Here is a 23,454-nt window from a genome sequence, read left to right as displayed (position 1 = left end):
TAAAAGATGGGGTTTGAGTGGTATACACAGATTGGTGTTATTTTGCTGGTGGCTGTTTTGGGGGTGGGGGTGAGGAGATGGCAGAGGAGTGTGAAGGTATGTTTGTTCTACATTCATTCGGATGTTACAAGTCTATGTTTATATCTAGCGTTGCTGGTCTTTTATCTTTTTTTCCCATGAGAACAGATCAAAGAGGGATATACTAACATACACTCCCAGTCCGCCTCTCCTCCAACAACCCTCCACGACCAAAAACCCACCTCCAACCCCCACAGCAATAAAACAGAAACCTACACAACAATCACTCCCCTCACCCCCCTTCCACCTCCCCACAACACACCCCCTCCAACTCCGCCCCTTCAAGCCAAAATACCACCTGACCATGGCCCTGGAAAACTGCCCCCTATCCTCCCTCCTCGAACTCGACAACACCTACGCCGCTCGCCTGGTAGAACGACGGCGGATCATCACGACTGAACGTCATGAAGTATTAGGTGTGACGCCAGAGGGAGAGGGGGCTGTGTTGGAGTTTTATGCTTGGATGGTTCGTGTGTATTTACCGGGACGGTGGCCTGGTGTTTATGCTGTTGAGGATGCGAAGGGGCTGAGGAACACAGTAACAGGGGATTTATTACCGTTGGATGTAAATGGCGATGTAGAGCTGGCATTGGAAATCCTAGGTGGGAATATCGACACGGAGTTTCTTTTCCTCCTCCCTTCATCCACCCCTTCCCAGCCCACATATCACCTACGCTCCTACATCAACACCTCTCCCGCCGGCTTCTCAACCCGCTCCAAGCTCTCCCTCTGCCTCTCCGCCATCCACAGCCCCGTCCCAGGCTACGCCGCTAAACTAGAAAAAAGCATGGATCGCTTCTTTGCGAAACTGCCGGTTGGAAAAGTGGTCAAAAGGGCGAATTGGAGTGTTAGTATGAAGGGTGAGTTTTTCTGCTTAAAGGGCGCGCATGGGGGGGGTTAGGGAGGGTGAGGAGGATGATGGGGATGGGGAAGAGGAGGAGAAGGTGGATTTGAGGACGACGTTTTTGAGGTGTGAGAGACAGACTTTACATCGGCTTCCTGTGACGGGAGCGGTGGTTTTTGCGTTCAAGGTATGTTGGCATTTGTCCTTTTTTTTTGGAGACTTTGCGGTTGTGGGGAGAGAAGGCTGACGCGTGGTAGACGTACATGTATCCGCTTCAGCAGCTGAGGGATGAGGGTAGTGGCGAGGTGCTTGCAGAGGCGATTGATGGGCTGAGATTGGGGAGTGTGCCTGATATGACGGTTTATAAGAAACAGGATGTTTGGGGGGAGAAAGTCAAGGCGTTTTTGAGGGGGGGAGATTGAGATTGATGGATGAGTTGGACATGGGATGTAGTGATGATTTTGTCTTGTGTTTGGTTGATCCTCTCAATCGAGGTATTTTCGACTTCTATCAATTCATCGTGGAACAGTCGTGATATCGTATTTTCCCATTCCTTGTGCACCTTTGTCTTTGCAGCTCCTGAATATCCACATACCCTCCTCCCTCGCTCAAATACCCCATTCACACCTTCTACGCCTTCTCCTCCGCCTCCGGATGCCCCACCGGCACCAACTTCCCCACTACCAAATACTTCTCCTCAAACCTCTCCTCCCACCCCCCTCAACGCCTCCATCTTCTCCGCATCCAAATCCTCCAACGTATCCAACGGCCCATCAAGATCCTTGGTCAACATATCCTCGTCAAAACTACCACACGCCAGCCCACGCGACGCATCCCTCCCCGCAAAATTTGCATATGGTCCCCCCGGGCCGTAGAAATTGCGGCCGGCGGTTACGTCGAAGACGCGGCCTCGCACGGCCAGGTACACGGGCATGTTGTTGAGGCCGTTGTAGGGGAAGAGCGCGGGGGGTGTGAAAGTGCGGAAGACGGTGGCGGGAGGGGGCGCGGGGAAGTGTTGGGGGAGCGGCGGGTTTGAGGCGTAGGTAGACTAGGAAGGCGAAGAGGGAGAGGAGGACGAGGTTGATTGGGGTGAATACCGAGGCACTGGAAGAGGGGTTAGTCGGAAGGTTGTTTAGATGGGTGGTGATATGGGTTTTGCGTACGCGTGTGTTGCCGCTGGTTCCGGGATGGGAGATGGGAGAGCTGGGTGTTGTTAGTTTGGGTGGTGGAGGTGGTAGTGGTGGGGATTGTACCGTCTGCCATTTTGAAGTGGCTTTTGCTGTATCTCGATGTGACTACGAGGTTATTCGCACTATGTTGTCAAGTGCTTGCGGGCGTTCGCACAACTCGAGGTGACATAGTGGTTACCGCATCGAGTAAGATAACGGGAGTGCGGCCCGTGCGTCTTGGGTGGGGCATCGGATGTTCTCAGCCCCCGATATGTACTTGTACTTACTCGCATCCATCTTCCTTAGTATCCATGCTACCACTGATTTTATTCATATCTTATGCGATACTGTGACCGATGAGATTATTTAGTACTCGCCCCGATAATAACGGCAATATCAAGGGGCATTCACTTCGTGCTCGGGTGTTCAGCAGCCCGTATGCTCTCCGACACAGGGAAGTCTTCCTTGTCCAGCATCTGAAGGACTAAGATACTGGATCTCTTGGACATGGAATTATTCCAAAGTCCATATAGCTCAAGCGAGAAAGCTTCGTTCCCTGATTATTTCTAAGCCTATCGGTCCATCGCCCACCAGCCACTGGGCGAAAAGATACGTCTGTCACTTAGAGGCCTTCAACGGGGGCTTGATAATAGCATAGGGCTTAGGATGAAGCGGACAGGCTGTATAAGCTTTGGAGGTAGTGATAGAGTTTTAATTTCGAGGAGAAGGGCATACAAGAAGCTGGAGAAGCTGGGCATATTTGTCCTCGTCATGACTGCCTCGATGGAATTACAGTCTATACTTTATCGGATTAGAACTGCCAATCGCCTCGTACGAAACGATCATTGGCACTAACTGGGATCGGTGTTTGGAGTGTGCTTGAGCGTGTACGGACTATACGAGTGGCAATCTAGACACAGGACTCTGAAAAAACAGATAGAGTGGGCCGGAAACCTAAAGACATCAGCGCATTCAGCCAGCGTCAAAAGATAACTTCAAGACTGCCGGTGGCTGTACTGCTATAGTAGTAGCCGTTGTGATATGGAGAGAACATGGTAGATTTGCGGGAGAGTTGCACCAACGGCTGCCGGCCGAGGCACCCCACAACGTCGCTGCAGCGGTACCTGGTATATGGCAAATCTCCGCACGGAGCATGCATCACCTAGTCAGTGTTTTACAGATACAGAGACACGATAATTAGATATTGCCATCTGTATCTGCTGAATCTCCATCCTCATTGCAGTTTCGGAAACGGGTTCCGAGTGCAATGTGTCCGTCAAGGGGAGGTGGTGCGGCACAGCTACCGAGGTCATGTTATCAGTCTGACAGTGACAGTCGGCACAGTTTCTACAATCACTCAGTCAAACAAACAAGCCATCTGTTCAATCCGCCTTTGTGTTCTTTCACAAAAAGTCGCATTCTAATCTTACATAGTTTGGTTCGCACAAACCTGAGGAACCCGCCGTACATACCCACCCCGTGCATCCCTGCCCTATCTGAAACCCGTGCCTGAAACAGCGCCTCAGCGATTCATCTCCCCCACTTTGGGACGGCCTGATTCGCCCACGCCGCCCCTCGCACAGCCTTTTGCACATTCAGAATCTCGAAACAGTCGGGCAAAGGCGCTTCGCTGGCGCTGCCTGAAAGACCAAGACGTGTTGCGGCACCGGTGCACCATCTTGCCGCCGCGTGCGTTGGAGGTGGCGCAGTGTTGAGAGATTGTTTGTGCTCTTTGGAGAAGTACTTTTTTCGGTCAGCACGGCAGGAAAACTGAGATACTTTTACCTGCACATCGCGTCTACTTTGGGTTGGCTTTTTGATTGATCGTCCTCCTTTGTTCATTTTACCAAGATTAAGGCCTGGGGAGTGGCTGTATCGCCTGAGGGGATACGAGTGATTGCTACCGACACGCGGCGCCGTCATCAATATCACCAACAACAGCTTCGCTGTCACTTGTCAACACTACCAACTCGCGTTACACTGATATCCGCCGGTATGTATAGAGTTTCTACTATCATGTCTTTTTCTGCGCGTCGGCTCCTCACCTCTTCTCAACTTCACCGACTCGATATCGCACTCGATATACGTGCAAACCAAGAGCAAAAGCGTGTAATTTCGGGCCGCCTATGCTTGTCAGCTTGAAGACAGGGCACTTTCGATACACATCTCTACTGCGACAGAAATTACGACTTATTGTTGCCATCCGTATGTTTGTCTGATCGACAGACGGTGCTCTCGCCTATCTTCAGCACCGACTGCCGATTTCGCCAACTCACTCCGCCAGGGATCTTGATGCGATTAACCTTTGGTGTATGCATGGTGCTCACTGGCGTTCCATAAACAACAACAAGTCTCGGTATATAGTTTCGATGAGCTGACGTCGTGGTCTTGTGCAATTTCTCATGCTCATGCACATTTGAGCAAAACGTGGTAGGGCTAATATTGTTTCATGCAGGCCATCGTTATGTGGAAACGATTACAGGGTCACGTCCGCGAGAAAGAGAGACCTTCGCCGGTAGGACACCCTGTGCTTGTTGAAACCACGTATGACGAGGATCAACTCAGGCGGAATCGACATGTGACGGACGCGCAAAATGGCAGTAACAACGACTATGCGTTCCCCCCGCTGCCGTCATAGTAAGCACCCAAACTCTTTTAGTCTACGCGGCCGCTGATCGTTATGTAGTCAACTGTCTCCTCAGTACACACTAAACTATCTGTCCGCCGAAGCGCAGTCTGCGTCGATTTACTCCCAACCCTCGCCTAATCCGTACTCATACGACAGCCCAACCGCCCCTTCTTATTCCACCTACGACGACATTTCACCCCCTAGCTCTCCAGAACCCGACCGAGAGTATTCCTCTTCTTCAAACGCACCCCGGCGGTTCCGCTCGATGCGCGACGTGTCGCCAATGGACGAAAACCGCAAGCAACTCGAAAGAGAAGGTCACGTAGTTAGCCACATTCCCGTTTTGCGCCGAGCGCCATCAGTCCTTCGAAATGGAGAATCAGCAGTGCCAAAGCAAAAGTTTTGGGATGTAAAGCTTGCACCGAACAGCAAGGTGAAATGGGACGAGTATTCAGGCGAGCCTAACATGGCAGGTAAAGCTGCATCAGTCGATCCAGGCTCTTACGCAAAGGGCGCGCCAACTCAGCCGATGGGTTATCAAGTTTCAGTAACGGCAGGCGTGCCAGAAAAGGGAAACACTGGTTTTGGAGCCCGCGTAGGCCGCTTCGGGTCCAAACGTATACCACCGCCCGTCGAGCCGTTTGCACGCGCAACAGGACGATCTGAAATCGCGCCTCCCCTAAAATACCAACCCGCGAGCAAACCAGTACAAACGTCACGCAAACCAGTTCCACTAGGCCAAGACCGCGACAACTTAAACGCGCTTGTACCTACGATTGAATATCCCATCAAACTTGGTGACACTCGACTCGTCACGTCCGAAACGCGGGACGTGGAGGCGCATAACGAGCAACCCATCAAACCCACGGTTCCGCTTAAAGTCGGAAGGAACTCGCCTTCACGAAATGATCTCGGCTCGCCCACATCTCCTACACATCAAGGCCTTGGAATCTCTGCGCTTGCATACTCAAACCCGGTTATCGAGACAAACACGGCGCCACAGGACCACCAACCCTTGCACCCTGCCTACCGGACCGCAACACCGCCCTACACAACCGCAGCATCCAAGTTGCGCGACGAAAACAAGTACAACAACGACCCTGAAAGCCGATTCTCGTGGACCACCTACGACAGCAACCAAACATACCAGCAATCGCCATACCAACACACGCACTCGCCCCCACCCTCACCCCCCGAACCACCCAAACAATCCCAACTAGAACCCCAACGCATCCAAACCCCTCCTTCAACAACAAAACCCTCATCAACCCGACCACTACCACCAACAACAAAAGACTCGATCCTCTCCCGCCGCCGTCCCATCCCCCAAGCAAACATCCTGCCCCCCACCCCCCAAAACAAACAATGACAGCCCACCCCCTCCTCTCGTACACCAACACAAACACCGGTCTCTCAAAAGCCCTTCCACAACCCCCCACCCACCTCTCTGCCCTCGACCACATCCAACTCCTCGAATCTCAACAAGACGACCTGCGCATCCGCCGGAACAATGTGTACCGCTTACTCCGCGATCTGAACAATGCCGCGCCCCCGAACCCGCTGCTGACGGATTTCAAAAAGGCGAGGGTGGCTGAGCAGAGGAAGAAGGCGTTTGAGGCCGAGCTTGATCAGATTAGGCAGGAGGAACATGATGTTGGGCTCAAGTTGCATCGGGCGTGGAAGAAGCGGGAGAGGGAGGATCCGCATTCGGCGGGGAGTGCGCTGTGGGTGAGGAGGGTGACTGCTTGAATTGAGAAGTCGTGACGTAGGGGATCTTTTTTTGGCAGTTATGTCTCTTTTGTTTTCTTGTTCTTTTGTTGTGAGTAAACATGACATACGTACGCGTATTGAGAGAGTGTACGATGTTTGTATTTGAGATACAGAGAGAGCCTCTTTTCTATATTTTCACCTTTTTCCTTTTCCTTCTTTCGTTTCCTTTCTCTGTTTTTCTCGGAGTTTTTTTCTTCTTTTCTTTTCTACTTTCACACACATGGTTGGAATCCAGCTGCAGTTGCTTGCAACCCGTATAAAGGCTGGGTTACTGATTATTATACACACTTGATTGGGACATCAACATCACTTGTGCCATGTAGACATGGTATGTAATCGAGTTATGTGATTGAAATACAATACACCATCGGTGATGAGCATCATGCTCTTTCCTTCATATAACCCGTGTTTCCGTCGAATCGAGATGCCGCATAGACCGGCCACATCAGCCATCCATAAAAGCACCCCTCCAAAATTATAATCTGCCACCCATTGCAGTATGCACATATACACGTCAGCCCATCCCAAACCCGTTACCCCGTTGGGACATGTTGCCATATTCCCGAGTCGATGTATAGTCGAGAACTTGGAATGAGTAAAGCCATGCGACTGATCCGATGACCGAAAACCATACAGCAAGAGTACGCGCTATGCGACTGGCTCTTGGTGAAACAGTTCCCGTCGTCGAACTCGTCGGCCTCTTAACTGAAAGCCCCTGTTGTTAATTGTCCATACTCCGAACACCATAACCATGCACCCGCTGACCCAATCCAATGCCATGTCCCCGTAACCTCACAATATATCCCCGTAACCTCATGTGAAAGCAAGCAGACGCTAAAATCAAAAAAACACGAGCAGCGCTGAAATCCACATTGCTTAACTTACCGACGAAAAGGACCTGATGTACCGGCTGGCGTACCGCGCTTCATCATAGGTGGCTTGACGATGGCAGATTTGAAAGTCGAGGCCTTTGGCGCAGTGCTCTTGGCGGCAAAGAACTTGTGGGCGAGAGCTTCCTTGGGTGAGATGCGCTTCTCGACGTTCATGTGCAGGCTTGCACTCAATAGATCGGCTAGATCGTTCAATTCACCGACAGTAGGTCCTCCGTTGGAGATGTTTCGGGCAGCTTCATGAACACGTGTCTTCATGTCGCGATTGATCTTCTTCTGCTGTTCAATCTTACGAACAGAGAGCTTGTTGAACTGGTCGATCTCACGGCTGATGAACTTGAGTGGCGGACCAAGTTCGAAGTTGTCAAGAATGTTGTTGACGAGACCCTTCTTCAGCAACTTCTCGCTGGGCCATCCCAAGCAGTCCATGAAAGACTTGATCATCTGGTTGTTGGAACGACCGGTGAAGAGAATTTTGCCGGTCCAAAGCTCGTAGACAGTGCAGCCAACAGCCCACATGTCAACAGGGTAGCCGACTTCCATACCAAGGATAATCTCAGGCGCGCGGTAGAAGCGACTGACGAGATACTCGGTGCGTTCAATGATATCTCGCTTGTCGACGGCGGTACCGAAATCAGCAAGCTTAATCGTCTTCTTATCAGCCGAGACTAGAACGTTGTCAGGCTTCAAGTCGAGATGAATGACTTGGCAATCTTGTAGATGCTGGAGACCGAGAAACATCTGGCGGGCATAGATGCGAACGGCAGAAAGCGTAAGACCGTGGCCATTAGTTTCCTCTTTGAGCAGGTCTCGCAAATTCTTTGACATGTGCTCGAACACAATACACAGATGGCCCTTGTGGTCGAATGAGCCTAACAGACGGATAATGTGGCGCTTGTCCTGCGGGTCTGCCTCGTTGACCTTGCGCAAGAAGTCCATTTCCTTTTGACTAGCCCTCCTCATTAGGTCGTTACGGCGAATCATCTTGATAGCAACGATCCTCGGATTGGCATCCCCGTTGATCTCTTCGGCTTGTGCGACGTTGGCAAAGACACCACGGCCAAGGCCTTTGATCATACGGTACCGACCACAATCTACCAGCTCATTGCTAATAAGCTTGTAGTAGCCCTCGGGGTCGTCCCAATTGTCCAGCAGCTTCTCATCGAGCACAGTTCCTTTCGCGGCGACACTGGTCTCAGCCTCGACGTCTTCCTCCTCTTCCTCATCATCTGAGGCGAACATGTCAAACTCCTTTTTCTGCTTCTTGACAGGTGCCACCTTCTCGGCCGGTAGAGTGGAGAGTGCTTTCGGGTCGGTCTCGTTGTACGCAGCTGATGACAGCTCAGGCTTCTGATTCTTCTTGGCTGCGCGATCGCGGTCGTCTAGCATATCCTGCAATGGATCGTAGTCGGCCGCCGATGGGCTTGCTGCAGCAGGACTGGTGCCCGCACTGTATCCACCTTGCTTGTCAATGACCATGACATCTGGAGATGCGGGCACGGAATCAATGTCGCCATTGCGAGGCGAGGCGAATGGCGAGATGGGACTGTCTGCAAAAGGTGCTGGTGATGCAACGTTAGAGGTGTTCGCTTCTGAGGCATTAGTGAGGACAGCCTGTTGGAGCAGGTTCTCCTTGGGCTTCTGTTCAGCAGCTGCACGTATAGCGGCCCAGCGACGACGCTTCTCCTCACGCGATTCTTCGGTAGGCACCTTTTCTTCGACAGGGGCTAGGGTGTAATCAATGGTATCCTCGACGGATTTCCTGTTACCAATGTTAGTGTTCATAGAGGGGCTGATAGGCGGCTTGTTTACTAACATCTCAACATCCTCGCTCGCTTTCGGCTGTGGTACGGGTGCTTTTGTGCCATTGGGGGTTGCCTTTTGCTGCTGCTTCTCAAACGGCCGGAGTGACTTCTGATTCTTGTCATTCTTCTCGTACTGCTGCTGTTGACCGTAGCGCTGGTTCTGGCGCCGGTTTTCTGTAGGCTGAGCGTTCCTAAAGTCAGGCACCGGGTTCGGGTTCTCCACCTCAGCGTACGAAATGGGCTTTGCACGTGATCGGTCAGTGACCTCGTTGCTCTCCTTTACAAAACCTCCTGGAGGCGGGCCCGAAGGTCCAGCACCCCTACATGAATCACCGTATCTACCACGATCAGCATGATAGCGCTTGTCGGGGTGACCGCGCGGCGGGGACGCCTTGCGCTTATAGCCCCTTGAACTACTTCCAGCAGGCTCTGCTCGGGGTCGTCGGTAGGGCGAAGGCGAACGGTCAGCGTTGCGGTTTCGGCGGTATGGCGATGGAGACCTTGAAGGTGTGCGCTTGCGGCGGTATGGCGAAGGAGAGCGGCTCAATGGGCGGTAGTCATCACGGGCACCATCCAGTCCATAGGACCTGTTTGCGCCGTTAATGGCAGTTTCGTTGTGCGATTTGGCGATGTTTGCCTTATGTCGGGTTTGCAGCATGTCACCCGCCGAAGCGGAGCTTGATTGCGACATGTCAATCTTCTTTCCTTCCACGCTGTTTCGGATGCTGTCGCTGTGGCTGTCTTCAGAGGAAAGTTTCTAGGCGTCAGCCTGCTTCTTATTGATGCGCTAATCAAGTGTCTCTATCACTGACTGTGTGAAGAAGAGACGGGTGCAATTGCACCGCTGGAGGGAGGAGGAAGTGACGCGTCGGTGAATGGGGAATTCGGCTGTAGGGTGTCGTGGTGTCGCGACCGGTTCGCGATACAGCGGGGAAAGTGCAAGTGCAAATGAAGTCAGAGCTTGAGATTACGAAAGCACATCACGTGATTTATGTCAGCCTTGCCAACTTCTTTCCCACGTGTTTGTACGTCTGGCCATTTCAACTACATGCGAAGCAGGTTCAGAAAGCGACTTTCGCCATGTCATACTGCGCATCTCCCGGCACTGTGGTTAAAAAATCTCTTTGCTTTTTTTTTCCCATGCTTGCTTTTTCTATCTGATGAAAGCCACGTCGCACAACGCTCTCGATATGACGATCTCTTATCAAATCAACGAACCTGTCGCAACGGGATCACCGACGTCGGTTATAAGTCATGGTGGTGAATACTGATCAAGCTGACCGCCCCCTGCCGTTATCGCTTCGGCACCCTCTATAACCAACTAACTCCAATCCATGTCACAGGTTGAATCATGACATGTCGGCCGAAGGCGCTGGCTTTCATGAAAGAATCCCGTAAAGAGAAGTATACAATACCAACTCGATTACCTCGGCTGGAATGCCCCATTCAAAGTCGGTCCACGATAGCACCAATCAGGCTACCTGTGGATACTCGTTAGAAACTCAGAAATACGACGTGACATACTGGCGATGACTCGAGTACCATGTGGAGGAAGGAAGTGTTGGTAGCGGTGTGATCATCTTATGATTCAAGTTCTGCACGTACACCGACAAATCATGACTCTAAAAGAGGCGCGCGACAAACTCTCCAGACCCTGGGTAAGAGAGACTGCAGCAACGTAACACAACATGTCGAGGAAGCGGAACCGCTGCGTCCCTGGAAATAATATTACGCCGGAAATGTCAGACTTCAACTTCATAAGAAAGCGCCTCTTTCGGTTCTTAACCCGCTCACCCACTAACGGGGGGCAAATGAAAGACAGGCTTAGTTTGCGCTTTTCTCCGCCCTCTTAGCTCTACAATGATCGGATGATCATCCGCAATTAAGATTCGCGAGCCGTTCCATGTAACAGTAGCATGCACGGTAGTGCTTTGGCAAAGAACGGAGGCGACGTTGGGCAAAGGTGGCGGCGGCACAGCCGTCCTAAACAACACGGCACAGTCATCTAGCCACACCCGCGGAAATATATCGACCACGATCACCTTTTGCATCCAAGGATAAGCTTGGAAGAGGCGGATATAAGGGGATCAGCTGCCGAGACGGACGGGTGGCCGTATAATCGCTTGACAGACAGCCCACAACCATGCTACTTACACAGCCCACATGGATGGCGATATGCGGAGCTGGGCACGCCGGAGGTGCTCTCCCCTACGCGGTGAAATGCTTCAGTCCATCAACTTGATGATTGCCAAGGCGGGTTCTGAAGCGCATAGTAGTAGTAGCACAGCGAAACCTCGCCGTCTATCGAAACGCGGATCTACCTCGAGAGTCAGACCTCTTGAGCATCCGGTGTATGTAACGACCCTAGTCTCATCTCCCATCGAGATCGTGTGTATGGGTGTGTTGCATGGGAGAACAACATGTCCATGGTGCAGGCGCATCACCCGTTGCTTATGCGGGACTGGAACATGCATGGTATGATCTGCGGCAAGTTAATATACCCGCGTGCCATAAGCCCGCATGAGCATGATTTTTTTTTGAAGGACAAGTAAAGTAACAAATGACGCACTCCCGTAGCGGAGGGGGGAGGGGGGTCAGCCACACCATCCGTCCTCCGGAGACTCCCATAGTAGCTCCCCTTACGCCTGTCACCGAAGATCTTCGGGGTCTGATGAACCCTGACTGTTGAAGCTTGCCTATGGCTCTTCACCGCCCAACTGAATACACCGGAGATGCGTCCACGCTTGCTGACAAGCTGAAAACAATGACGAAACGGTTGGAGCCATGGAACACCCTGGTATATGCATCTGCGCCAAACTATTGGGTCACACGATGGAGATTACAAGCGAGTAGCCGGGGACTTTTCTCAAGAGGAAATGAGCAGAGATACACAGAGAGACAAGGCCCAGGTCCAGACCACGATCCATATCCTCCGCGCGTTCATCACTTAAACGCCAGACCTTAGCACTCCTTCTTTTCCCACTTACACCCTGGCGCACGTGTACAGTAGATGGAACTAGACCATCTTTTTCCAATTTAACCAATTGTCTACGTAAGTGTTTTTCCAGGGCTGGGTGTAGGAGAAGGAGAAGGCGACGACGTCATTTGGGATCGGTCAAAGGCGGCGAATGATGGAACATACCGTTAACCATCACACCCCCTCAATCAGCATTGAAGCCAAGGTCCCGTCGCAGGGACATTTCCGCCCTACGGTATATGCCAAGATGAACATCCTTAGTCGTTTCTGATACTATGAAGTACCGTGTATAGTCATAATACTGCCGCCAACCTACGATCTTGGATCCAAGCAGAAACACTGACTCTCCGTACTAAAGTGCACGGGAATCAAGCTTAGCCCTTTGAGCAAATGCCTTGACAGTTCTTGCATGGCGCTTTCTGCTAAACTTGCAACAACAAGTCCGTCTGCATTTGGCAAAAACCACCGCAAAACGCTCCCGCTCTCATAGTCTGAGACAACACGATACCTAGCTGTAGTCGACAACAAGCGCGCGAAAGCTAGCGCAGCACATCCCCTAGGAGCCGCAAGCTCACCCTCCACACACACGCCCTGCGTGCCCGCTTGTGCAGACCCAGAGTCATGCATCACCGCGAAGTTCACGAGATGCATTCGCTGTCTTGTGTGAAGATACCTAGGTGTAGGTAAACAGGATAGCAAGCCCACCTCAACGGCCCCGCTTTTTCTTTTGTACGCATGACTCAGCCCAATCCGCCTCTTGCTCTGCCCAGGCATACAAAAAAAACAGGGTAGCGACATGTGTAGCGAGCAGTAAGCCAGACCCAGCTTCAGGTCAGGTCGGCGAACACCAACACCAGCTTGAAGGAAAAAGCAAAAGCAACACCAACGACGACGAGGTGAAACGTAGAAATTCTAGAACAAAGTAGCCCTATTGCTATTGCGTCTGTTTAGCAACCGTTTTTTGGGCTGTATTGGCTTGTCGTATTGGTGTGGAGGCCGTGATCACGTTTCCATACCTACGGCCAAAAGGTCGGCGAGTTGAGTTCAATGCACCATTAGGTCATCCTCATCATACGAAGGTGCACCGGTTCAGTCAGCCAGTGCAGACCAGTCAGCCGAATGATACCACGATGATCCAAGGAAGAAAACCGTAAACAATATTACATCATTCTCAAGTCGAGGGGTTCCTGCTCTTCCCCCTCCCTACACATACTTTATGATACATACAACCAGTACTCTACAACGCCCATCGGTCTACTGTGGTGCAGCAAGTCCTGTCCAATGACAAAGTTCCCATAAAACACACTTCCGGTGGAGAGGGGTCGACATGCCTGTTTTGGCTAAGCTCCCGCCAGCCTCCCCAAGTGCCAGTGCAGGGCAGTCTTTCGCTCGCTTCAATAGTTTAGTTTGTTGGAAATACCTGATTGAAAGCGCATGGTTGCTCCCTTCCCCTTCGGATAATCATGGGTTTGTTCGAGGCAGGCGGCGGCGGTGGATTTTGTCAGAGATTGACCGAGCAGACAAGGTCTAAGGTACTGGTGGTTTGGCCAAAGCATTGACGCCGGGTCTTGCCAGCAGGGTCACCGTACGAACGTAGTGGCATGTAGACTTATCTAGATACCGATACGAACGACGGCCTGACAAGGCCAAACCATTTGGCAACACGTGAGAGGGAAAGGATCTCCGGCGCCGTTTTCTTGTCTTGCATTGCATCTCCTCCCCTCGCCGCCAAGGTATAGTTCGGCCGAAGAAGCAACAGGCAAGTTAGCAACTACTGATTACTGCATGGAAAGCAGATTGCCAAGACCCGCTGGCGCAATCGTGGGTAAGAAACAAAGCAAAGCCGCAAACCGATCTGGCTTCTGGCGGCATGAGAAAGGCAGTGGCGCGCCAGCGCTTTTGGTGGCGGCGCTTTCTTACCCTAATGCGCATGCGGGAGAGCATGTTCCTGAGCAGTGCCCAGAAGGTCTAGCTGATGGGAACCCTGGTTGGGAGAAGCTACTGTATGTCGGTTCTATAGCATCCGAGCACGAGCACCACATTGTGAGCGCGAGCTGTACGTTCGTCGTGCCCCCCTCCCAGAGAAAAAACTTGAACACTAGCAAAACTCAATATCGACGTCATACCCCAGCTACCGCACCCATGGCTGGCCCTTTCATCTTTCTTGCTGAACGGTTTACGTCGGTCTGTTTTGCCCCAGGGCATACCCTGGGAATGGGGATGAAGAGTTGCGGAAGCCGCCTTGGAGAAGCTCAGCAAAGCGGGCAAGGGCATCGCAACGCAACGCTTCAAAGCAGCCAACCCTCCGCACGCCTATCGGACCGACTCCGATATTACCGTCCCCCAGCTCCGATCAGTTAACGAATCCACCCTTCTTGCTAGGCTCGTTTTGCAGGCTGTACCTAAGAACAGCCCACACCAAGGCGGGACCAGTTGTGTGTTAGACTGGGAAAGGGAGCAAAGGCGGGTTATGGCTAAGCCCAGCAGTTTCCGGCACTGGCAAAGGCCTCGAACTTTGGTTGCAAGGCGAGCCCAGAGGATCTGCCGCACGTCACTGCGCCAGTGGGTAATGCAAAGTGACGATCGACAGGCCTTGCCATGCACAACCTAACCGTACCTATGTTTACACTCGACGAAAAGGGAGGGTCCGAGAATTCAACCCAGCGCTCTTTTGCAATAGCAAAATGCCGGTCATCGGATGTTGTAATATGGGTGCCATGTGGAAAAAACTTCTTCCCTTGGGTGTTAAGTTGTATGTAATAGCCATAAGCGGCCAAGATGAATGACATGCCACTTTTTACCACGTCTTTGCAGCCAGGAAAAAACCCCGCGGTCGGCTTCGTTTGCTTTTGGCAAGCAGTGGTCTTGCTAGAAAAGCGGCCGTTCTAGCCTAGTCCAACAGTGCCGTCCGCTAACCCGATTTCCCCGCGGTACGTTGGCTGTGTGGTGCGCTAAAACACTAGGTCCAGCTGCATCCGCAAGCCTGGTGTTTAGATGGGCGACGCTTTTGAAGCTTCGTTCCAGCTCTATGCGTTGCCTTGTCAGCAGATTTTCCGACACAAGCACTAGGAGGTTCCCCTTCGGGCACTAATGAACCTCAGGCTCTAATTCTCGACTCTCTCTCTTAATGCTCTAGTCGAGGAGAAAAAGGGATATACAAACTTAATCCCCGACATGTATTGCGCATCTTCCATGTGATTTTTTTTGCGGGACCAGAAACTCTTTCCCTTTTTTTTATACCTACCACGGCAAATCATCATTACTCTTACTTCCTTACACCGACATAGCTCCTTTCGTTGAAAGCTCCGCTCTGAGATATGCTCGCATTCATGCCTGCACAATCATCGAATTCTTCTCCGGGTACGTCGGCTGTAATACACAACACTCAACCTCCGCTGCCGCTAACACTTTCACCACAGGATTAAACTACTGGTATGGCAGTGGTGGCAGTCTTCCAGACGCCCTAGAAGGTCTCCCACCAAATAGCTCAAACCCACGCTTGATGCGTCGTGCTTCGGAAGCTGTGGTACAGGCGTCAGGAATACAGATGTGAGTATGGCCATTCCTACTACACCTTTCTCCCCACCCGCCCCGGCCATCTACGTGGCAGCACAACAGGACCTTCCTGCCGTCCCGGAACCCAACTGGCTGCCCCTCGACGGACCCGTTAGTCATTCAACCAAACAGCCTCCAGCTGCCCACGAGGACCTCACAATACTACAAACAACAACTTCACTACGCCTTGCGTCTGGCTCAAACACAAATCCGTCGGTCGCAGCGAAGCGAAACGTTTCTAGGTACTGGTACGATCCAGAGACGCCAAGGGATATACGGAAATCGTGAGCAATCGTTCAACTGATCCACCTCCACTTTCGGCCAAGATCTGCAGCCCATCTTACGTGCTTCTCCGCGCTGGGTGTCTCTGGATGCTCACTTGAGACACACGAAAAAACGAGTCCGTTACATGGCTTACCATTGCGGTAATTTGATCCAGCTTGTGGATCCGTTGGGTCACAATCATGACACGTCCATTTGCACATTTCCAAGGTTCCTTCTGCCGTGTCGGCTCCAGTTTCGGGACGCGAGAATCTTTGGGCAGCTTGCGCGGGGTCCTGAGCACCATCATCAACGGCGCGCATTATTGAACGAAGACCTCAACCGGATAAGATGCGCAATCTAGACGCATCAGCGCGACGACGCACAAAACGACCGGGACCGCCCGGTCTACCGAAATCATAGTTCGGAAACAAGACGCCGATGACAATGACGATTAGGAATTTTGATTGCTGACATTTTGTATCAGCCAGGAGCCCTCCGAATGGGATGAAGGCCAAGGATCTCTCCACCTTGATACCAACCGAACCAACCTTGTGATTCGCCCACAGGCAGCGTCCGCCGCTGCAAATCACAAAGCCCCGCTGGCACCCAAGCAGGGTCTAGGGGGCGCCCTAGCAAACGCTCGGGGACAGCATCATTCTCCCATTGCCGGCACCTACGCACTCCGAACCCCTCGCGGCAAAATCACATCCATAGCATGTGAGAGCTGCAGGAAACGAAAGTCAAAGGTTCGTGATGATGTGGATTAGGAAACGCCGTAGTGGGGCACAGCTGACACATGACACAGTGTGACGGCGTGAGGCCAAAATGCAACACTTGCCAATCAAAGAACCTCACATGTGTCTACGACGTGGCCGAAGATGGCAAGACGACGACCCAACTGCGGGCCCATGTGCGGCGGCTTGCCAAGGAGTTGGAGGATATGAAATCCATTGTGTCGTTGCTGGCCATGGCTCCGGATAGAGTGTCGGCAGCGAGCTGGGCATCCGAGCTCGAGAGAAACGGTTTCGCACACCATTCCGCCGAGGATATTAAAAAGGCTCTTTCGGTAAGCGGTGTCCCGGCTTCCGGTGGGACGCGTTTGACAGGAAATCAGGAGTCCTTGGGGCCAACACCAGCACTTCCAGATGGCGATTCCTTTGGCACGCCGAGCAGCGAGCCTTTCGTGGGCGCCTCTCACCACATGGGGACATCATCGTATGGCGAGTCTTCGCGACAAGAGAGGTACTTTCGTCCCGCATCGATCGGACGATCAGATAACTGACAGACCCCCAGTCGAGAACACAGCCATTCCTCGCTAGCCTATTCGCATGACAACGCTGTTGTTGAAGGTGCCATACCCACGAACCCGGCCCCACACACCGTGGAAGCATCGACCAACGCGCTCAACAAATTTGGGTTCGACTGCGCATTTTACCAGAGAACGAAACGGGATCTGATCGCGAGCGGATGGAACGAGGAGCAGATATTCGGAAGATCGGAGATTGACGTCGACACGGTGTTGCTGTGTTTCCTGGATCCGCAGGATGCGCAACCTGTTTCGACTTGGTGCGCTCGGACAGTAAACCGGTTGCTTCCAACTGCATCTATGCCCGTTAGACTTGCATCCACATGGCTGCTCACCAAAGTAATGCGGGTAAGTGTTGCGCTCGAATTTGTGTCCTTGGGTCGAGTTTTGGCTAACATGTCTCCAGTATCTTATATGGCCTAGTCAACAGACGATAAACAACACTCCGGATTGGTTGAGGCCGCAGGTTGGAAAGCAGGAAGCGTCGCCGTACGATATGTTGGTTGATCTGGTTCCCTGGTATGTTCTCCAGCTTATTTTCCTGGTCGCGTACTCTTGCTAATACCTTGACAGGCCTCAAGTGCGCCAGCTGCTCTACCAGCACCGTCAAGAATACAACGTCATCCACCTCGTCGGTCTGATCGGTATCACATGGCCATATGCGGATGACGCGTGCCACTACTGGGACATTGAGACGGGATACAGCCGGATGACGCCTCTGTACGAGAGTACTGTTGCCGACCTAAACAACTGGACCATCGACCCGAAGATACTTGAGATAATGCCACAGCTCGAGGGGCATATTCCGCTAAAGACGATGGGAATCTGAAGTTGTTAGACTATTAAACCATTGGAGTTGCATTCCTGGCGTTTTTGGACTCGAAATGGGGTCGTTTTGCTGAGACGACCTCTTCCAGACTTTTATGTCTTTCCCAGCTTTTGGGTGTATATTATTATCGAGTGTCTGCCGGCGTTGTACATGACCAGAAAAAAAACCATTGGCCGTAAAGATCGTCATATTTGCATTTTTCAAGGCGTTGTCCGAATGGTGGTAGTAGTAGTAGTAGTCTCTGGAGGGTAGCAGAGAAAAATAATGATATGAACTTGCAAATACAGAACATACCTGGCAAACAGACCTTTGTAGTCCGTGCAACGTGCGCTGAAAGCAAAGTCGCTGGCAGTTTTTTTTCATCCAAAACAGCATCAGGCCATCAAATATACCAGGTGACTCGACTCCGCGGAATCCAACCTAGCGCCAAACTCCACATCCGTTCCGAGGACGTCTACTGTATCCACTTTGGGGGGTTAGGTGGACTGTGATGCCAAGCGCCAGACCGGGAGAACGGCGATCGGTGGGACAAAATGGACGAGTCTGGCTACTTCTTGAACTTTGGAGGGCCCTTTCCGGTCCAGAAGAAAAAACATTTGCATTCTAGGAACAAAAGGCTGCGGCTGCGGCGCATTCTAGCCCTCGGGAGCGTGGGCGGTGGAGACATTTATCCAAAAATGGTGTTGCTTGATTGGGGGGGGGGGGGGGTTTCGGTACTTTGTCGACGAGGCTGCCGAAGTTCCGTGGAAGGTGCCGCTATACACCATGCCCGAAGCGGAAATTCCAAAGCCATGCGTGATGGAGAAACCGTGATGGCCACATCGTTGTCGTTGTCGTCGGCATCGTGGGAGAGAGAAACAAAATGCAGCGACGCCACCCACGGCGTGTGAGCAAAACCATCGCAGACCCACTCTGTGTTTTGCAATGGAGACTGTTTCGTTTAGACGCTTCTAGAGCATCTATCTTCTTGCAAAGAAACATGGCGGGTACATTCCCGTGTGTCAGAGTAAAGGTACCAGCAAGCAAGCAAGAAAGAAAGAAAGAAAGAAAGAGAAAGAAAGAGAAAGAAAGAGTCAGAGCTACATAGTTTGATGGAAGCGACGACGGCCTTTGTGTGTCAAAAAAACCCTCGTTTTCCCTCCGCGGAAGCAGCGACGGTGGTACCATTAATCGCCCGGTTCCGATCACAGTAGTGCTCTCGTATTCCCGACTTGAGGCCATACTTTTTACCTACTTTGTTTTAGTTTCGGGCATAAAATCACTTTGGCTTTTGGGGCTGGTGCTGGGGGGGGGCGCTGCGTGGGTTCTAGGATTAGGTAGGCATGAGCGGCTCCGCGGGGAGGGTGGGGAACGAAGGAGAGAGGGTCGCGGGGGAAATGTCCGCGTCGTCGGTGCGGTGGGTTGCGTTTGGATGGAACTTGAGGTTTTTGTCGGTGCTGCTTCCGGAGGCCAAAATGTGGCCACCAGGAAGGAAGAGAGGAAGGAAGGTCAAGCTCGCGCGCGTGTCTCACACGGAGACTAGAAATAATGCCGAGAGGAAAGGTGGGTGTTGTCATCAAGGGGTTTTTTTTAAAATTATAAAAAATATTTATCAGGTGAGGAATGCAGGAAAATTGCACGCAACATAGTTTAGAGAGAACAAAGAAAATCAGTAGTTAGTCGTACTCCAGCTTGTCCCCAATCCAGCTTAGCTTACTCTCACACCGCGCGCATGTCATGTACGTCCACGACCCAGACGTTACTACACACCAAGCGGAGAGTACGACACCACACGACACATCACACACACGCACACACACATACGGTCACCAGCAACGCAGACGCGGAGATGACACCGTTTTTTCGTCATCGCCCGCAACCACACAAACGTATTGCGGTAGCATGTAGCCGGCCGGTCTTGCTTTCAAGCCAACGTAAGTTCGTCGGCAGGTCTACCGGACCCTTTCTATTTGATCGGCCCAAAGTGTCATACATACTTCCTGTTGGCGGCTACGTTTGTGCATGGCAAGCAAGCAGGCTGAGAAGGGCATACCTTGTCCAAGACTTTTAGTTTGCACGCGCGTGGTGGGTGGCTGAGGTAAGGTAGGTCGTGTTTTTACGAACTGAACTCGCGCATATCGGCTCGCATGGGGAGGTGTGGTTTTCCATATAGCCTGCATGCTTGTATGTAGCTGAGATGGGGTGGGTTTGGATTTTAGTTGTTTTCATGGGGTTTCTTCACCACGCTGTCTATTTTCATCTGTTCTTGGCTTTTCCCTTGTCTTACACACCATCAACATCTTGGCCAAGCTTGTTTACGCTCACCGTATGCGATAAGATACACAGCTGGCTTCTACATCAGACCACTTTAGCGCGAGATGCCACATCACGCAGCGGCTCCGCACAAGCTTTCGTGCGTCGGTGTAGAGATAGGACGAGAGCTCTACCGAGCTTTTTTCACACTTACCTAGATTAGTAGGCAACTGCGTTACGGACATTCGGGCCATAGCACATGCGATTCTGGAATTCGTGTTCTCCGGGAAGTCCATTCCCATGCGTGTTTTGAATTATAACTTATCGTAAAGATTCTCGGTATGTTTGCATAACCTTTTGATCAAGTACAAAAAGGGGGGGTATCATACATCGGTCCGCTCAACTGCGCAACGTCAACTTCGTCAGTGGTACAAAGGAAAAAAAAGAGTGCGCTAAGCATGGCAGGAGTTGAGCCTTAGAATAGGCTCTTAACTGTTATGCGGCCTCTCCGCATCCCGCCGTCGAAAATGTGTCCACATGGGCCTCGGATCCGCACTGGAGCTTGTTCACCGGCCGCATCCTGGACCCGGTCACCGTATAGCAAGTCGTCAATCCCCGTGATCCATTCACTCTGCTCGGACAGACCGTCGTCGGGCTTTAAATGGTAGGAAATCTTGCTGCTCACGCTGCCAACATAATCCCCAACAGTCTTGTCCAATCTCTTTTTACCCTCAGGGTCGAAGATGCGAAATGTCATTGCAGCCTCCTTCCTTGCAATGAGTATACGAGACTGTGCAGCGAGGCGCGATCGAAGCGGGGTAAGGGCGAACTCCGTGGTATTAGGTGAAAAGGCGGGTGAAGTGGGCGAGTTGGACTTTGAATCTACTCGGAGTGTAGACATGACGGAGTAAGAAAAGTGTTTTGTTCTGGGTGTATTGGGTGTGTTGGGCTCGTCAAGCTGCATCGAATATTGGTTTGTGGGAGAAGGGCGGAGTGCGTTTGCAAACTTGGAAGTATCAGACGGAAGTAGTGCTGTTGCAAGGGGTTTGCAAAGTGATTGGATGATGCCTTGTGGGTCGTGTGGTATCCGAATGCGACGGAGTGATGGAAGAGCACGGTTTTTGATGGCGTCTGCGAGAATGGACGTGGCGGTGCAGCACATTGGTTCTGAAATTGCAAAGGAACACGAGGAGTCTACCGAGGTAGGCAAAGTCAGTGCAGGTAGCGGACTGGCCTCGGAGCGCAATTCCCAGTGGATGTATCGAAGCGAATGCGAGCGGAACTTGGGCATTGTCCTGGCTCCATCAAGCATGGGCGGTGCATCCTGGACAAGCGTGAAGCGCTGAAGGCTGGCAAAGTGAGGAGATAGGATACTCGCTATTGTTGCCAGGTTGGTGATGTTCATGTCCATGAGCGTCAGCTTCCGGATCGAGATTGCTTGTGGTGAAGCAGCAAAGCGCTGGATTCCCTTCTCAGTTACACCAGGAAGATCCTCTAACCGAAGAGACTGCAGGTTGTCCGGTATAGCATTCAAGGCCAAATTAGTAAATGAAGTCTCTGAAAGTCCAGAGACTGACAGGTGGCGCAGATACGGGAATCCTTTGAAAGTGCCGACGACCGCGCGATAGTTTAGAGGTGTCGATGACGGTTCTGGTTCCTGATCCAGGATCAGGGTAGATAGGAAACGGTGTTTTGAGTTCAAATCTAGGAAACGTTCTGTTGGATCACATTCGCGTATGTAATGCCCGCTCGTCAACTCGTCGTCCTCTCCAAATTCGTCCTCTCTATCAGTCAACATCCACACTCGCTCCTTGAGGCACGTTCGTGTCGATAGCGCATACGATAATCGATCGAAACCATGTGCAAATGGAGCGTGGAAACCGACGAGACGTTCCAGGCTTGGGCAAGCCATGACCAACGAAGCTACCGAGTTTGCAATCTCTTCTCGCTCGATGCTGGCGTTTAGATAGAGCGCTTGAAAGTCAACTAGGTGCAGTTCCCGGACTCTACGACCCAATCCCAAGTTGTCGCGAAGAGTCTTTCGTAGCAACTTGAGTCTGCTGGTCCCCTTGATATTGAGCTTCGGAAGCTTCCCATGCTCTTTATTGGTGAAGACTAAAGGCTTGGTGTACATTGCTGTGTTTGCAGCCTTGTGCCAGACACGATTTGTCCGGGCAAGGCTGTTGAGGTCCCGAAGATAACATGACGGACATGCTTGGTCATTGTCCATGTGGATTTGCTCCAGTTGCGCAACAATGCAGTCGTAGACTTCTCTGGGTAAACTGTTGGCGATCTTCACGGAGGACCGGCTGGAGGAATTCGAGTTGGAAGTCGAAGTCGTCCGTTTCCGCCATATTGAACCTCTCCTAGGACGTTCATTCTCCCATGACTTCTTCGTCGGTAGCGCTACAATTGAGTCAATGTGTTCTGACCTGGAGTCGGGAAAGCTTTTGACTGAGACTGGTGTATTGGGTGGAGGATTCAACGTTTGTGTAGTAGCTGGCGGGTCTGAAACTGACACTGGTGTAATCGGTAGCGGCTTTGATGTTCGTGAGTGAGTGATGGAAGGCGAAACTGGTGTATTTGGCGGCGGTTTTATCGTTCGTGTTGCTGACGACGGGACGGAAACGGTTACGGGGGTGTTTGGTCGAGATCTTATTGTTCGTGTAGCTGCTAACGGAACCGATGCAGTTGTCGATGTAGTTGACGCTCTCTCTCTTCTACCTTCGACCGGTCGAGGGTGAGGTTGAGCCCTAGAACATGATCAGCGAGGATGTTCCCTAGGGATCCGGCAGAACCTCATTAGGATTCACCATGATGTGCTTACAGGTCAACAGATTTGTTGTTTCTGGATCTGGATAGACGAAACATGCTGGATGAATTTTCGGCGGGCGATATTGCGACCTGGGAATATAAACGAAATCGGCCCAAGGCTGGACTCGGCAATTGACGTCGACGGGGTCATACTTGGGCAAACCACGAGGCGGGCGCCACTAAGCTAGGGCAGCTAGCACAACCCCGGACCGTTCGTGAGACGCGGCGTCATGTTTCAGCTCCCGGGCACGCACGTATCTTGCAAAAGGTCATATAACCGGTGCGACCCGCG

At 51.9% G+C, this 23,454-nt stretch overlaps 6 protein-coding genes across 6 annotated transcripts; 3 read left to right on the top strand and 3 right to left on the bottom strand.

The window, feature by feature from the left end:
- Window positions 1-382: 382 nt before the first annotated feature.
- PtrM4_145390 (uncharacterized protein) lies at window positions 383-1,220 on the top strand (the record flags this gene model as incomplete). The annotated part of the gene is made up of 2 exons (XM_066109812.1): window positions 383-938; window positions 1,216-1,220. 2 exons carry the CDS (start codon window positions 383-385, stop codon window positions 1,218-1,220), a joined length of 561 nt encoding a protein of 186 aa, XP_065959795.1.
- A 399-nt stretch (window positions 1,221-1,619) lies between these two features.
- PtrM4_145380 (Cyt-b5 multi-domain protein) lies at window positions 1,620-1,856 on the bottom strand (the record flags this gene model as incomplete). The annotated part of the gene is made up of 1 exon (XM_066109811.1): window positions 1,620-1,856. The coding sequence occupies one exon, from the start codon at window positions 1,854-1,856 to the stop codon at window positions 1,620-1,622; it is 237 nt and encodes a 78-aa protein (XP_065959794.1).
- A 2,699-nt stretch (window positions 1,857-4,555) lies between these two features.
- PtrM4_145370 (DUF1421 multi-domain protein) lies at window positions 4,556-6,469 on the top strand (the record flags this gene model as incomplete). The annotated part of the gene is made up of 3 exons (XM_066109810.1): window positions 4,556-4,728; window positions 4,778-6,036; window positions 6,093-6,469. The coding sequence occupies 3 exons, from the start codon at window positions 4,556-4,558 to the stop codon at window positions 6,467-6,469; spliced, it is 1,809 nt and encodes a 602-aa protein (XP_065959793.1).
- A 902-nt stretch (window positions 6,470-7,371) lies between these two features.
- PtrM4_145360 (SPS1, Serine-threonine protein kinase) lies at window positions 7,372-9,843 on the bottom strand (the record flags this gene model as incomplete). Its single annotated transcript, XM_001938968.2, has 2 exons — window positions 7,372-9,142; window positions 9,197-9,843. 2 exons carry the CDS (start codon window positions 9,841-9,843, stop codon window positions 7,372-7,374), a joined length of 2,418 nt encoding a protein of 805 aa, XP_001939003.2.
- Window positions 9,844-15,479: 5,636 nt separating this feature from the next.
- PtrM4_145350 (Zn-clus multi-domain protein) lies at window positions 15,480-18,116 on the top strand (the record flags this gene model as incomplete). Its single annotated transcript, XM_066109809.1, has 8 exons — window positions 15,480-15,522; window positions 15,582-15,711; window positions 16,466-16,727; window positions 16,787-17,047; window positions 17,096-17,223; window positions 17,275-17,635; window positions 17,694-17,806; window positions 17,861-18,116. The coding sequence occupies 8 exons, from the start codon at window positions 15,480-15,482 to the stop codon at window positions 18,114-18,116; spliced, it is 1,554 nt and encodes a 517-aa protein (XP_065959792.1).
- A 2,707-nt stretch (window positions 18,117-20,823) lies between these two features.
- On the bottom strand, window positions 20,824-22,482 carry PtrM4_145340 (uncharacterized protein; the record flags this gene model as incomplete). Its single annotated transcript, XM_001938971.2, has 1 exon — window positions 20,824-22,482. The coding sequence occupies one exon, from the start codon at window positions 22,480-22,482 to the stop codon at window positions 20,824-20,826; it is 1,659 nt and encodes a 552-aa protein (XP_001939006.2).
- Window positions 22,483-23,454: the final 972 nt, after the last annotated feature.

Source organism: Pyrenophora tritici-repentis, chromosome 9 (assembly GCF_003171515.1).
Source record: "Pyrenophora tritici-repentis strain M4 chromosome 9, whole genome shotgun sequence".
NCBI lineage: Eukaryota > Fungi > Ascomycota > Dothideomycetes > Pleosporales > Pleosporaceae > Pyrenophora > Pyrenophora tritici-repentis.
This window is presented reverse-complemented; position numbering and strand designations above follow the sequence as displayed.